The sequence below is a fragment of the Vanellus vanellus genome, assembly GCF_965231255.1.
Source record: "Vanellus vanellus genome assembly, chromosome: Z".
NCBI lineage: Eukaryota > Metazoa > Chordata > Aves > Charadriiformes > Charadriidae > Vanellus > Vanellus vanellus.
In genome coordinates, this window is record NC_138908.1 from 65,029,493 (window position 1) to 65,045,072 (window position 15,580).

The window sequence follows — 15,580 nt, forward strand, 5'->3', positions numbered from 1 at the left end:
AAAAGTGTCCAATGTTGGTAAATCCACCACTTCCTTGGGGATATTATTCCAACATCTAATCATTCTCATTGTGGAAAAATTTCCTCGTGTCCAATTGGAATCTCCCCAGAAGTAACTTGTACACATTGCCCCTCGTCTTTTCCATGTGGCTCCTTGTAAAAAGGGAGTCTCCATCTTCTTTGTAGCCACCCTTTAAATACTGGAATCTGGTGATAGGGTCTCCCCTAAGCCTTCTTTTCTGAAGGCTGGACAAAGCCAATTCTCTCAGCCTTTCATATGGCTTCATAGTCTTTTGATCATCTTGTGGCCCTTGTGTGGACCCCCTTCAGCTATATCTTTTTTTGTACAGGGTCTAAAACTGAACACAGTATTCCAAGTGTGGCCTGAGAAGTGCTGAGTAGAGTGGGGTAATGACTTCTTTATCTCTGCCAGTGAAGCCCTTGTTGATGCAACCCAACATCCTGTTGGCTTTCTTTGCCTCAGCAGTACACTGTTCGCTCATATTGAGCTTGTTGTCCACCAGGACTCCCATGTCCCTTTCCACAGAGCTGCTCCCCAGCCAGGTAGGTCCCAGCCTGTGCTGTGCTCCTGGATTATGTTTTCTCAGGTGCAAGTCCTTTCATTTGTCTCTGTTGAACTTCATAAGGTTTGTTTGCCTGCTCTTCCAGCCTATCCATGTCTTCTTGCAGAGTGGCTCTCCCTTCTGAAGTGTCCACTTCCCCACTCAGTTTGGTATCATAAGCAAATTTCATCAGGGTACACTTGATCCCGTCATCTACATCACTTGTGAAGATATTAAACAGGGGTGGGCCCAATATTGATCCTTGAGGAACCTCACTTGTGACAGGTTGCCAGAAAAGGAGCTATTTACCACCACCCTCTGGGTGCAGCCTGTTACCCAGTTCCCCACCCACCGCACAGACCACTTTTCTAGACAGTAGCACATCAGTTTCTCTAGGAGGAGGTAGGCGGGAACTATATCAAAAGCCTTGGAGAAATCCAGGTAGACAATGTCCACCACTCACTCCACATCAACAAGTTAGGTTACTTTGTTGTAGAAGTCAATCAGGTTTGTCAAGGATGATTTTGAATGCATTTCTTGAGGTCATAGCCTTCCTGTCAGATATTGTTGCGATACAAAAAAAGATAGGAAAATTATGCAACAGCAACAACAAATTTACAAGTTGCATTTTATCTTTCAGATAGCAGAACGTAGCAGGTTTCAGGTAACCGCAGTCTTTGGAAGGACTGCCTGAAAACTTTACTGAATCCACCTGAAAGCTGGAATCAAACTAATGATTTGGACAAAGAGCAGGATCCTGAGATGAGGCCTAGCACTTATCAGTATTCACTGAGAGGACTTAGCCACTAAAATGGACACTTATTTTATTGCAAAGGTCACCAAATCTGACTGTGGATTAGTGGATTTGAATTTTTAAAGCGAAAGACACGGGGTTATGTAAAAGCTTTGATATCATTGGTATCTTAGTTTATGAAATTCATTTAACAGTACTTGCAGTATAGAAAAGCAGGATTTAATCTGCAGGACTACCAAAACCAGATAAAATATCAAGAAAGCAGGAACCTTTCATGAGGGGCTTTGGTCCCACAGTTCCTTCAGCTGCTCCCAGGTATTTCCAGCCTTGTCTGTGGTTCTTGTCAGCAGTGAGATTGTAGGCTATGCATACTTGTGTGTAGCTGGTTTTCTGTCAGACTGCCAGAGCAGCATTCAAGAAGAAAAGAGGATATAAACAGTGACTTTAGAAGTTTAAATTGTGGCAAAAACTGAATCAATATTTAATAGGCTAAAAGAAATATTTTGCTTTGCTTACAAGGGGGCCCCTGGATGTTCATCTTGTACAGCTCCTCTTACTCAAACCTCAAATGGGTTGCCCAGGATCACGTCCAGAGACCTTCTGAATATTTCCAAGGAGGGAGATTCCACCACCTCTTTGAGCACCCCGTACAACTGCTCAGTCACCCTCACAGTAAAAGAAAATGTTACACGATGTTCAGGAGAAACCTGTGTTTCTATTTTTGCCCATTGTCTCCAGTCCTGTTACTAGGCACCACTGGAAAGAGCCTGGCTCCATGCTCTTTACACCCTTCCTTCAATTACTTGTCCATATTGATGAGATCCCTGCCCTCCCCAAGCCTTCTTTTCTCCAGGCTGAACAGTCCCAGCTCTCTCAGCCTTTTCTATTATGAGAGATGCTCCAGGCCCTTCATGGCCCTTTGTTGGACTCTTTCCATTATGGCCCTGTCAGTCTTGTACTGACTGAGAAGCCCAAAAGTGAATACAGTACTGTAGATGTGACCTCATCAGTGCTGAGAAGAGGGGAAGGATCGCCTGCCTGCACTTGCTGTTGACACTCCTATTGCACCCGGGATACCATTAGCCTTCTTTGCCACAAGAGCACATTGCTGGCTGATATTCAACTTGGTGTCCACCAGGGCTTTTCTACAAAGGTCCTTTCCAGCTGGTTCACCCCCAGCATGTATTGGGCCATGAGGTTGTTCCTCCCTGGGTGCAGGACTTTGCTCTTCTCCTTGTTGAACTTCATAAGGTTCCTGTGGGCCCATTTTTCCAGCCTGTCAAGGTCCCTCTGGACAGCAATACAACCCTCTAGCTTATCAACCACTCATCCTTATCTTGTATTAACAGCAAGCTTGTTGGGGGTTTACTGTTCCCCATTATCCAGATCATTTATGAAGTGATATTGTTGCCTCAAAGTACATCCAAGATCACCATCAAACAAAAGAAGTAAGACTACATCTCAAACATTGGATTGTGAGAATTTTTTTTTGAAGAGTGGAGAAATGGAAGTCCTGATCCTGCTTACTAATGTTCATATTTTATTGTTTTGCCCTAGTATAACTGTTTAGAAAAAGGATTTCAGGATTTCATTAGGGGGGATGATTTAATTAATTTGTAAAGGGAACTTGCTGCAGTTAAAATACCAGGCATGTAAATTAGTACTTAAGCAAGTGGGACTGAAGAATAGGGTGTAGTGACCAGTATCAGAGAGACTTGGATTCGAGCTTTGAGGTGGGTGAAGACTGATTGTTCATGTTGGAGAATATGATGCAAAGAGGCAAATTTAATTTGTGTTACTATTAAAAAAACTTAAAAAAAATTGTATTATTTTATTTATATAGTTATTTTTTAATATCACTGTTATCATCTGAAGGATTATTGAATTAAAGTAGTTAAACTGCTCTGTTTTTCCACCAGTAAATGTATTATATTCAAAAATGTATTTTTAATTAGAAGGAGATTAATAGAGAAAATTTAAAATTTAAATACTGTCTGATGTCCACTATTTTAGTTTATATCACAACAGCTTCACGACTGGAGAAAAAAATTCTAGTTTCTGAATCATACTGGAATGGGCTGGCTGTTAAAAGAGCTTATTCTGAGAATCATAATTACTCTGTTAATATTTGCATTGTGCAGTAAATTTTTATCATCCATGTTTATAGACACCCTTTCACTTGAATGCATTTCAGATTCCTGAACAGTGCTAAATGGCTTAGATGCATAGGAAAACAAGTAAAACTGCCCTAAAATGGACTCTTCAGTTGCTCGTAAAATAGTAATATTTATTAACACCTCTGATTTCTGTCAAACAAATTCTTTTTTCTTTCCATCTAAAAATGATTTTAATCTCTGTTTCAACTACTTTGTCTGATGAAGCTTGCAATTTCAGCAGGTACTTAAACATTGATAACAATGTTTAATGTGTGTCTAAATTTTGGTTGTATTCAAGATTAGTTGTCATTAGTATTTTCAACCTGCTGATGAAAAATGTGAGAAATAGCAAAGAATTCTGTTTCTCTTATAATTCTTTCTGAGGTGAATTTCACTTATGTCTACTGTTATTCCAAGTAGAAAAGATAGTTTACAGTTTTGTAATTGGTAATGCAAAGTAATGACAATTTAAATGAAAGCAGTTTTCATTTCTTCATGCTTGGAGACCAGTAAAAATCAGATCCAAACATGATATCTATTCTCATTCTCAGCCTTAACACAATGCTTTTGTCAAGGCTACAAGTAAGCAGAGGTGATATAGCTCTCTAGAAAGTGTTTTAATTTTTTTCTTGATGTCTTAATAACATGTCTCAGTACAGCTGCTTAAAACAGTATAACTAAGCCTACAGTTCTTACCAGAATGATTTTGGTTTAATTTTTTTCAGCTGTTTTCAGTATGTGTTAATAAGGAGGTAGCTGGTGGATTGATTATGAAGCATACTTTGATGTGATTCTAATTTATATAAACTGTTATGTAACACCTTTGTTTAAATTACTTCAGTTACTTCAGGCCAGCCTAAGACTGCAAAATAGACATTTCAAGTGTAAAGGAATAAAGCAAGTTTCAGAATCAGAGCCACAAGACAAACCACCTTCTGGGTCTCTTGAATGATTATGTTTGCAACACAAGCCTATAAGCATTTTCTCCTATGTTGATATTTGGAAGAAATTAACCTTTTTTTTTTTTCGTTATTATTATAGCCCTGTCCTTCAGGCGCCCGTGATTTTCGAGAAAAGCAATGTGCAGATTTTGACAATATGCCTTTCCGGGGAAAGTACTATAACTGGAAACCCTACACTGGAGGTAACCGTTAGCTTTGCAAAAATGCTATCATATGTGAAGTCTTCAAAATTATATAAATGTTATCTAGATAGTAATGTTTGTAAATAGAATGCTTTGATTAAAATATAATGAGCTAAGTTTGCTAAGCTTGTACTTCTGTCAGTTGCTGAAAATGTTGTAGAAGAGCCATCTCTGTTCTGATAGAGATTTGTTTTACTGTGAAGGGGAGTGAGCATCCTTGCAGGGACTCCATTTTAAAAATATGGAGCCCTTCTTCACCAGCAGTTGCAATAGAATTAGAGATTCCATAGGTGATCTGTATGTGCCTTTCATGCTACAGGGATGAGTTCCATATAAAAAAATCTCAGAATAAGTTTTCATTTCCTAAGGTCAGAATATTAGGAAAAGGAGAAAGAAATAAAAGCATTTATAAGAGTCTCTAAATAGTACTTCAATAGTTGAATTATAAATGATACCACTGTGCAATAAAAGGGTATTTTGCAGTACAGAAGAAGGTTGTAATTTGTTTTTCTCTTTGAGAAAGTTAATTCAAGTTTAGTTATGTTTCTGTTGTTGTTCAATGTTCATAGGTTGCCCTTTTATTATTTTTTTTTCTGGTTCTAAACTCTGAGTGAATAAGTCCATGTTCCCCCTTGTGTTTTTGTATTTTATTGACTTGTATGGTTTTACTCTTAGATTAAAACATTTTACTCTTTATAGATTAAAAGCCTAAAAAGGATCATTGTGAACACATGGTCTGAGCTGTAGTGTAATTGATAGAATCATAGAATCATAGAATGGTTTAGGTGGGAAAGGACCTTGAAGATCATCTAATTCCAACTCCCCTGCCATAGGCAGGGACACCTCCCACTAGACCAGGTTGCCCAAGGCCACGTCCAGCCTGGCCTTGAACACCTCCAGGGATGGGGCCTCAACAATCTCTCTGGGCAACCTGTTCCAGTGCCTTAACACCCTCAAAGTGAAAAACTTCTTCCTAATGTTTAATCTGAACCTTCCCTCTTCCAGTTTAAAGCCATTCCCCCTCGTCCTATCGCTACATGCCCTAGTAAAAAGTCCTTCCCCAGCTCTCCTGTAGGCCCCATTAGGTACTGGAAGGCCGCAATAAGATCTTCCCGGAGCCTTCTCTTCTCCAGGCTGAACAGCCCCAACTCTCTCAGCCTGTCCTCATAGGAGAGGTGCTCTAGCCTTTGGATCATCCTTGTGGCCCTCTGGACCTGCTCCAGCAGGTCCATGTCCTTCTTATGTTGGGGACTCCAGAGCTGGATGCAGTAGTCCAGGTGGGGTCTCACGAGAGTGGAGTAGAGGGGCAGAATCACCTCCTTTGACCTGCTGGCCACACTTCTTCTGATTCAGCCCAGGATATGGTTGGCCTGGGCTGCGATCACACATTGCTGACTCATGTTGAGCTTCTTGTCAATCAGCACCCCCAGGTCCTTCTCCTCAGGGCTGCTCTCCAGCCATTCCCTGCCGAGCCTGTATTTGTGCTTGGGATTGCCCCGACCCAGATGTAAGGCCTTTCACTTAGCCTTGTTGAACTGCATGAGCTTGGCTTGGGCCCACCTCTCCAGCCTACCCAGGTCCTTCTGGAAGGCATCCCTCCCCTCCAGCGTGTCTACCTCGCCACACATGTTCGTATCATTGGCAGACTTGCCGAGGTGCACTCAACTCCATTGTCCATGTCGCCGATAAAGATGTTGAACAGTACAGGTCCCATGGACTTGTGCACCTTCAGATTCCTCAGGTGGTCTCGCACTTGATCTTCCCCTACAGTGGGTGGTTCTTCATATTCCCAATCTTCGCCTTTGCCTTCTGCATCATGGGTAGTGTGGCTGCAGTCCTTACCAGTGAAGACTGAGGCAAAACATTCATTGAGTACCTCAGCTCTGTCTCTGTTCCAGGTAACCAGTTCTTGCGCTTCCTTCTGGAGAGGGCCCACAATTTCCGTAGTCCTTAGTAATTCCATCGGACTAAATTTATCCAGGCTGGATGGGGCTTTGACTAACCTGACCTAGTGGGAGGTGTCGCTGCCCATGACTCGGGGGTTGGAACTAGATGATGTTTAAGGTCCCTTCCAACCTAAACCGTTCTATGATTCTATATATACATAATTGAAATAGTCTGATCTTGGTTTTGAAATTTATCCTGATATACTTCTAGCACTACATTCTTTTGTTATTCTTGTCTTTCAAATGGTGGAGTGGTATCCTTATTTTTTTAAATTGTCCAATAATCATTAGGGTTGTATTAACATAATGGAATTGTTACAGAGGCAGTCATATCTTACTATGCAAAATAATCTCATTTGAAAGAAGGAACAGTCAAGTAGAGAAATCAATAAAGGGTAGTTAAATAAAGTGTATACATTATATGTGTCAGATATAAGATTATAAATTTCAGATCTGTTTATGCATACATAGTTTTAACTAATTCTCAATTTTTCAAACTTCTTGGGGGTTTTTGTATGTTTATTTGTTCTTTTTTTTTAATTTTTTTTTGTTTTCCAGGTGGGGTTAAACCATGTGCATTAAACTGCTTGGCTGAAGGTTATAATTTTTACACTGAACGTGCTCCTGCAGTAATAGATGGGACTCAGTGCAATGCTGATTCACTGGATATCTGTATCAATGGAGAATGCAAGGTTACAAATGTTTTATAAAGTACTTATGGATTACTTTGTTGTTTCTGCTATCTCCTACATTTAATTATGGTACTTAACTTTTACATACATGAAACAGGAGTGTTGACAGTTCAAATTGTTAACAAAGGAGTAAGATTGAAACAAAAAGATAAAAAATGTATTGCATTAATAAGACAAATAATTTGAATTTCAGTAGCTTCTCACAGACATTCATAGAATCCTTCATTTTGTCTTCCAAGTAGAACACCACTCTGGCTGAAAAACAGTAAATGTGAAAATATTAATCCCTTTCTCTCAAACTAGTTCATCCTGTTCCAAACAATCCCATTGCTTCTTCAGTTTGGCAAAGCATTTTATTATGTACTTAAGTCTAGACATCTGAGCAGTGCTGGTGACTCTAAAAATTATTTGATTTCATTGAAGCCACTAACATAACTAAAGCTTAACCCAAGCTTAAGTTCTTTGCTAAATTGAGGGCCGAATATATATGTTTATTGAATATCATGATAAGATAAAAAACATTTGCCATGCATTAGTAGGCTAACCAAAAAGAAAGCACAAGAAATATAACCTGTGGAATTCTGGTGTACTTTATACAATAAGAAGATTTTATTAGTTGTGAGAAATCTTTTAAAACTAATTATCTGACTAAATCTTAAGTTGAGAATGAGCTATGTAAAAACGTTGTGCCTCTGTCTTCTTGGTGAATCAGAAAGTTGAAATGTAAATTGTTAGAGTAATACTCTTTTGTCATTTATTTAAAGTGCTGTAACTTCTCTTATGACCTATGTATTACCTGTTTACAAGATGGTAGATAATATTGCCAGACAGTAAACAAAATTATGTAGCTGCCTGCTTTTTTATACAAATCCTGGAAAAATAGGAAAGCTGCAATGTTCATTGTGTTCACATCCTACTTGTTCATTCTCTCTCCCCCCCCTTTTTTTTAAAGAATCCAGCTGCCTCTTTTTTTATTAGCTGTGTAGTAAGTTTGAGTCAGTAAGCTATAGGAAGTTAATCATTGTTCACTGTACATAGATTTCTCAAGCATATAATCAGAAATGTAATGTACATTTTATGATCAGTTATAGGCACTTCTTTTTTTCAAAGGCCGTTGAATTCTATTTAATACAGTGTGTAATTCAGCCTTTCACTAAGTTTCATTCTGCATTCATTCTTACAGTGAAGTCATTTACACTTTACATTCAAACTTATGAAAATAATTGCAAATTTTGCCTCGAGGATGTGGAAATATGGTCTATGAAGATGTAAATGCCTTTGGGAACAGTAATACTATTTATGCTGCATATATGTTTAAGGAAAACACAGCAAATGTTTACCATAGCAAAGCAATGTAGATGGAACACAGAACAGATAAAAAGAAGATCAAAAGCAGAGTAGATAAAAAGAAGAAATGAATATCTCAAACTTCAGAGAAATACTTCAAAAAAACCAATGAAGGTAGTGGTGCAAGACCAACATCCTGTTAAAATACTTGTTCTTATCTGTTCCCAGCATGTAGGTTGTGATAATATTTTGGGGTCTGATGCTAAGGAAGATAGATGCCGTGTTTGTGGAGGAGATGGAAGTACATGTGAAGCCATTGAAGGTTTCTTCAATGATTCATTGCCCAGAGGAGGTATGCACATATATGTCCATTTTATTGCACAATGTATTCAGGTGACTCTTTAGCAAATAACAGTGCCGCACTGATTTTCAGCATGGCATTGCTTCTGGTCCTTCACATTGTTTCCTTTTGTCTCATTGTTTCCTTTTTCTGTATTAGTTTGGATTTATGTCAAATGCAGTAATACGTTTCATTACTGAATACTTAGTTCTCCTGGTCTTTAATGCACTTAAAAAGAAGTGAGTTTTTTTAAATTATTATTTAGTTATGGTAGTACAGTAAGAGTAATGTTGTGTGTGATTTTAATGTGTATGGTAGAATCTGATGTTTAGACAAACTTGAAATTTTAGAATAGAAAGAATCCAGAAATGTCTCTTAAGTTCATCTTATTAAGAACTCAGGAAATGTATATGGGCAATTAATTTAAAGCTTAGCTCAAAAAAAGACATTAGTGTTGCAATCTTAGTGTTGTCAGTTTTAGGCTCCCAAATACGGGAAAAAGTATTGATGCACTGGAGTGAGTTCAGTTCAGTGAGGCACCACTAAGATTATTGAGACTTGGAGTGCTTCCCCCTGTGTGAGGAGAAGCTGAGAGAACTGGTCTTATTTAGCCTGGAGAAGAGGAGGGTTGTGGGGACCTAGTATCAGCCTTCCACTATCTGCAAGAAGGTTATGGAGAAGACAGAGTCAGGCTTTTCACAGTGGTGGGTACATCGTGGGAGAAGAGACAATAGCTATAAATTGAAACAAGACAGGTACTGACCGAAAGGAAGGAAAAACTTTTTCCCCAGGAGGACACTCCAGCAGTGGATCAGGCTGCCCAGAAAGGTTGTACAGTTTCCATCTTTGGAGTTTTTCATGACACAGCAGGATAAAGTGCTGAGTAAGTTGGTCTGATCTCCTAGTGGACCCTGCTTGTAGCAGGAAGTTGGACTAAATGACTGTCTGAGGTCCTCTCCAACGTGAACTATCCTATGATTGTAAGGTCATTTTGTACCTTAATTACTTGTGATATAATGTTGAAGAGACTTTATTAGCACTTAAAAAAAAGGAATTCCTGACTGCATGGTAAGTTCTTGCTATCACTTTCAAATTTTGGTATGAAATATAAAGGGTTTTTCCTTATATCATATGAAAGAAAATGTATCTCATACCAATTTTTAGTAGTAAATAATTTATTAATAGTTAGTTTCATGAGTTGAGTAATATTAATGTGAACAACAAATAAAATCTACCTTTGTCTTATAGGCTATATGGAAGTGATTCAAATTCCAAGAGGTTCTGTGCACATTGAAATAAGAGAAGTGGCAATGTCAAAGAACTACATTGGTAAGAGCATGGTTTCAATAGCAGACTGTTATTAAGTCAGAGTTTATGTTGTGATTTGAAGGTATATTTTCTGGTTTGGCCAAACCATACACATAGGAGCAGCAAAGGGAATTGTTAGCTGTTAATATTAGGTTGTGATCAGACGGTTGCAGCAGTTGGTTAAGACGTATTCTCTTGAATGAAGTTAATGAAATATATCATGTGATTTTGTCCACTCAGTGCAAAATCAAGTCAACTTTATTATAGTTATAGTGTCAGTCTTGAGCTGAAGTGGATGAGGAACACTCAAATGATCTACTGTCCCACTCTTAGTGTCTTCCATCTGGGAAGTCTCTGATCTTGGGGGATTATACTGTTTTAAAACATGATTTTATTCTTGGAATGATCATTCTTTATCAACCATAGTTACTTAAATGCTAACAATACTATCTCCTTATCTTAAGGCAGTTTAATGCATTAAATTCCACAGCACTTCTGTGTTGCTCTGTTTTAGGGACTAGATGCCATTCTTGTTTTCAGATAAGGAAAACAAGATGCAGAAAAACTAGGTGTTTAATTGAGATCATTTGGGAAATCTGTTGTAAACCACAGAATTAAATCCAAATTTCCAGATTATTATTCCTTTCTTTAAAGACTGTGTTAAATTTGCTTTCTGTTTTCTTAATACTGATATGTAGAAATCTGGCTTCATCGAACTCAAGACAACATGCATTTCTGAAAGTCTCTGTACCATGATTTGCATAGCAGTCAGTTCACAGTAGTGCAAGAACACCCATTTATCAGTCAGAAATAGGTTACAGACCTGATTACAGCAAACTAAAAGATTAGCACAACCAGAAGTTATTACCTGTTACGGATGAATAACAGCTGACAAGCCTACTTTTGTCAGTCTGTGCTCCATGTACTTGATACATATAACACTAATGTGTTGGAAAGGATTATGATGCCTGTAAGTGTGAGTTAGAAGGGCAATTATCTTCATAGGTACATTAATTCCTAAACTGATTATATTGATGATAATGGTACCTTCTACTGTTGGGTGACTACTTTTCTTTCTGCCTGCCCCCACCCTTCTGAAATTCAGCAGATAATCAATCTCCTTGGATTCCGCAGGAATAATAATGCCACTGCTCCAGCAGTAGAGTGCTTATTATTCTTTCAGTGTCACACTCCCCGTGGCCCCTCTCCCATGTCGAAATACACTGTGGGTAAGGTTGCTCATATATCCTATACTGACATTTCAAACAGAGGTGGTGGAAGAGAGGCATACGATGCATCCTATCATGGTCATTTTCTGCTAAGAACTATTCCATGGGCAGCTGAAAACCAGAACAAAGAAGATAACTCTTAGCTACTACAACTATGTTTGCTATTCCTCTATTTTATAAGCAGAGGAAAGTGATCTGGAAAAGCATTTAGATTGGCACCATCTGTATAAAATGAATGAAAAATGCAAATTTTTTGGCTTAAATAAAAAATACAGACGTCGTCGGTATTTAATCTGGCCACAGACCTAAAAATGCGAAGTGGTACATAAACACTTTTTTTATGTGCTTGTCACAATTTCATGGGGTTTCCTGAGTTTCAGACTCTTTCCTCACAACCTTGCTTTATGCCACAGAAGCCCTGACTACACAAATGGAGGATTCCTCTCCTTCACTAGTTTCTTGCGTTTTCGACTTTCAAAGGTGCCATTATATCCTAAGGAAAGATAATCTTACTCAGTTGCAGGGGCCATTTCATTTTGCGATGGGATCTTTTATTTTGTGATGTGAACTAGATCACTATTTTAGGATCACCAATTTCTGGGGAAAGGAAGGCTTCTAATTAGTCTGTTCCCTGAAAAGAACTATGCAATCACAATGGTAGTTAAAAATGAGTTTATTACGTTAAAATACATACCTCAAGGGTATTGTTTTATGGATATATTTTTAGTGGCAGTGTCAGCTTCACAGCTCTTTCTCTGTCTTTATGGAGTTCCCATTGTTGTTCCAGGACAGCTGTTTGTGTGGCGACACTGTGAACCAGATTAGAGAATCAATTCAGCTGAAAATAACCATTTACACATATTACTGTATTTTGTTTTATGTGCACTGCTGCCAAATATATGACCACAGTCTAAGAAATGAATTTCTCCCTTTGGAAGTGCACAAAAAAAGCTAAAAATAAACCCTTCTCTGTCACACTGGATTCAAAGTTTCTTCTTTTTCATTTCCATTTGCAGGCTTTCAAACTAACTTGCAAGAAACATCCCATGGTTCCTTAAACTAAGATCCACTTATTTTGCAAGCCATGGCCTCAGATTTAGGCTGCAGTTAGATATTTGGCAATTCAGTTAGCTCAGTCAGCACCTGTCCTCCCTCCCCCCTGTCTCTGGCTGATGATTTCTGCACCAGTATGGCTCCTAGTGTTGTGGCAGCAAAAGCATGTTTCTGCAGCTGCATAAATAATTCAGTATTTTAAGCTGATCTGTCCAGCAAATAACCCAGCAACAACAAAATTGCCTGTTTTCAGAGCTGCTGAAAAATGTGTGGTTAGTAATGCTGGTATCTTCCCTTAAATGGCTTGATCCGGGGTGACATCTTCCCTTATATTCCCCTTATGCAACAAGGTGTCGCGTATTAATTTTCTGTGGGCTTCTTCATTCTCAGGTTCTCATAAATGATTTGATTAGGACATTAACTTGTTCCTTCTGTCTCATATGCTAACAGCATTATGCCACTGTGTCATCATTGTCATGTAATTGTACTATGTGGAATGCTTTTCACAACTGTGTGGCCTTCACCTATGCATAACAACTGACATTAGGTAAATCTTTTTACAAAACGCAAATGCATTTTTCTTTGGCAGTCAGGTAAAAAATGAGGTGCTTTGCTTCTAGATGTTATTTTAAGAGTATATAGCGTACATACGATTGATAGCATATAATTTCAGAATTACTAGTTATGTAAACATGTATGAGAATGTTTGTTTTCTTGTGCTCTTTTAAATGTCTCATTTGTTGTTCATAAGTCTCAAATATAAAGAATTCACTTCATTATTTGCTCTTAGTAGATACTAGACATACTGACAAGAAAATGTTTGGGATTGAGTGGCACAGTAAGAGAGACTTCAGTATGTCTTGGTAACTTTGGGAGACCCCACGACCTTCTTTTAATTAAGCTAGATTTGGCAAAAGCAGGATGGATAGAAATTTTTGCTATGTGGAAATAGGACCACTGATGAACTAAATACCGATGTTCAGCTATAACATAGTTATTTCGTATACCCATGTAAAATAGATAAATAATGAAGTACTGTTCCTTTCTTTTAGTGCAGTACTGTTTGCAATTTGTCTTGTTCTCCTATGCTCACTTTTTTTTAAGATCTCCTTCTTGTACTACAAAACCTATATAAACAATAAGGAATCTGAATTACTTTGAGAATTCCAGATAAGTGAATGTGTCAGAGCTAGTTTCTTCACTCAGAGCACATGAGTGTTTCCCAAGTAAAGCCAGGGAAGTTCATGAAATAAGATTTATGCTATGGAAAGACATTCCTTTTCAGACCTTATGGTGCTGATGGAAATGCTTACTAATCCCTGATGAATATGGCTGTCACTAACAGAACATTACTGCCTCTCCGGCTATCTCCTGCTCATATGAATGCTGTCTAATCTGTTTTAGAAAATTTGAGCATCATTGAGACATTTTCCCTAGCTGTGTAAGCTAAACCATCTGTCCACACAGATGTAGTTGAGAATAAAACTTCATTGTAAGTTGTCTTACTCCTTATGATTGTGATGTGAGCTTGTTCCCTCTCTAGAAAAGTCAGTTATCTGTCTCAACAAAAAATGACGTGGCTGTTTGGTCATGTCTTTCCAACCATCATTTTGTGTTTAAGAACATGTTTTATTTAAAGTAAATATGAATGCTGAATAACTTGTTAATCTTCACATTAAGTCAAGAAGTCAATATCTGATTAACAGAATATTCATCTTATAAGTCAAGAAGTATCTAATTAACATAACATTCACCTTAAAATACAAAGTCTGTTTCATATTTAGAAACTTAATCCAGTATTATTGATAAAATATAAATCCCTGAATAATATGTGCTTGTCCAGCCGAATTGGTTGGTTAGCTAAGAAATTAATGTTTTTCAAAGTATGTTTATGATTTAAGGCTGTAAATTAGGAATAATAAAATTCTTACCAGATTAAGTAGCTAGTGTTTGGGTTTGCAGTAGAAATATCTGGGATTTATGCTTTAAGAAGGACAAAAGAAACAGTGGACGAAGGCAACAAAGCAAGACCCGATTGGCACCATACTTCAGACTCAATGTTCTTTCTCTTTTCTTTCTTTGCACATTATCTGAGATACCTATCCCATGCCCCAACTTCTTAACGTAAGATTAGATTGACTATTGATTATACACTTGAGATCTACATATATCTTATGTAGAACAGCGTACATTGCACATGGGCTTGGTTTTGAAGTTGAAGATATATTGGAAGTTGCATGGGGCATTCTGTTTTGTTCCATATAGCATCTGCATGTTGAGATCTGCAAAGTATACTTGCACATTGAAGATTACTGCAGAGGAAATATTGTCAAACTGCATTTGCAAACTGTGGTATTTTGACCAGGGCTAAAGAAAAGGCTTTATATTGCTTGAAAAATTAGTGATAATGAGCTGAAGCTCACATACTTCGAACAGATTAATAGATTAATTTGCAATGTCTTCTCCATTATAAATGCTGCTTCCAATTTTTAGGTGGCTTGTATTTTTTTTTAAGCTTTAAAATCTGAAGAGGATGACTACTATATTAATGGTGCCTGGACTATTGACTGGCCAAGAAAGTTTGATGTTGCTGGAACAGCTTTCCATTACAAGAGGCCAACAGATGAACCAGAGTCTTTGGAAGCACTAGGCCCTACTTCAGAAAATCTCATAGTCATGGTAAAATTATAATTAATATACTTCTGAAATTTGAAATATGTATTTGTGTTCTGAGAAAAGACAGGGCTGTGAATGAAATCAAGATAGGTTGTGTTTCCCAGCTTGCCTAGCTGTGACTTTGCTTTTGTGTCTTAACCCAGCTTTCTTACCTTTCAAAACTGGCTGGCAAACATTGTGGTGAAACAGGGATAAAGTCGTAAGAGCTCCAGGAATTCTCACAGAAAATGCCCCATCTCTGTTAAATGTGGTTCAGAATAATGGTAGCCAAAATTGTAAATGGGGTGTATATTGTATGTCTGCATGCTGCTAATACATGGAAGTGTTGATACAGCATGACAGTTCCTGACAGTTCTGTAGATATCAGGGGTTATAAGACTGGCCTGAGTGCGAAGTAGACTCTTAACCACAGCGAGTGTATCATGATTTGACC

At 38.0% G+C, this 15,580-nt stretch overlaps 1 protein-coding gene across 1 annotated transcript in view; it reads left to right on the forward strand.

The window, feature by feature from the left end:
• Positions 1-15,580, forward strand: part of ADAMTS6 (ADAM metallopeptidase with thrombospondin type 1 motif 6) — a gene marked incomplete at both ends in the record, with an annotated part of 155,581 nt that overhangs the window by 107,286 nt on the left and 32,715 nt on the right. The window contains 5 exons of the mRNA XM_082497197.1: positions 4,514-4,616; positions 7,121-7,254; positions 8,770-8,893; positions 10,130-10,210; positions 14,987-15,150. Coding sequence (XP_082353323.1) covers positions 4,514-4,616; positions 7,121-7,254; positions 8,770-8,893; positions 10,130-10,210; positions 14,987-15,150 — 606 coding nt within the window. The remainder of the gene's footprint in view (positions 1-4,513; positions 4,617-7,120; positions 7,255-8,769; positions 8,894-10,129; positions 10,211-14,986; positions 15,151-15,580) is intronic.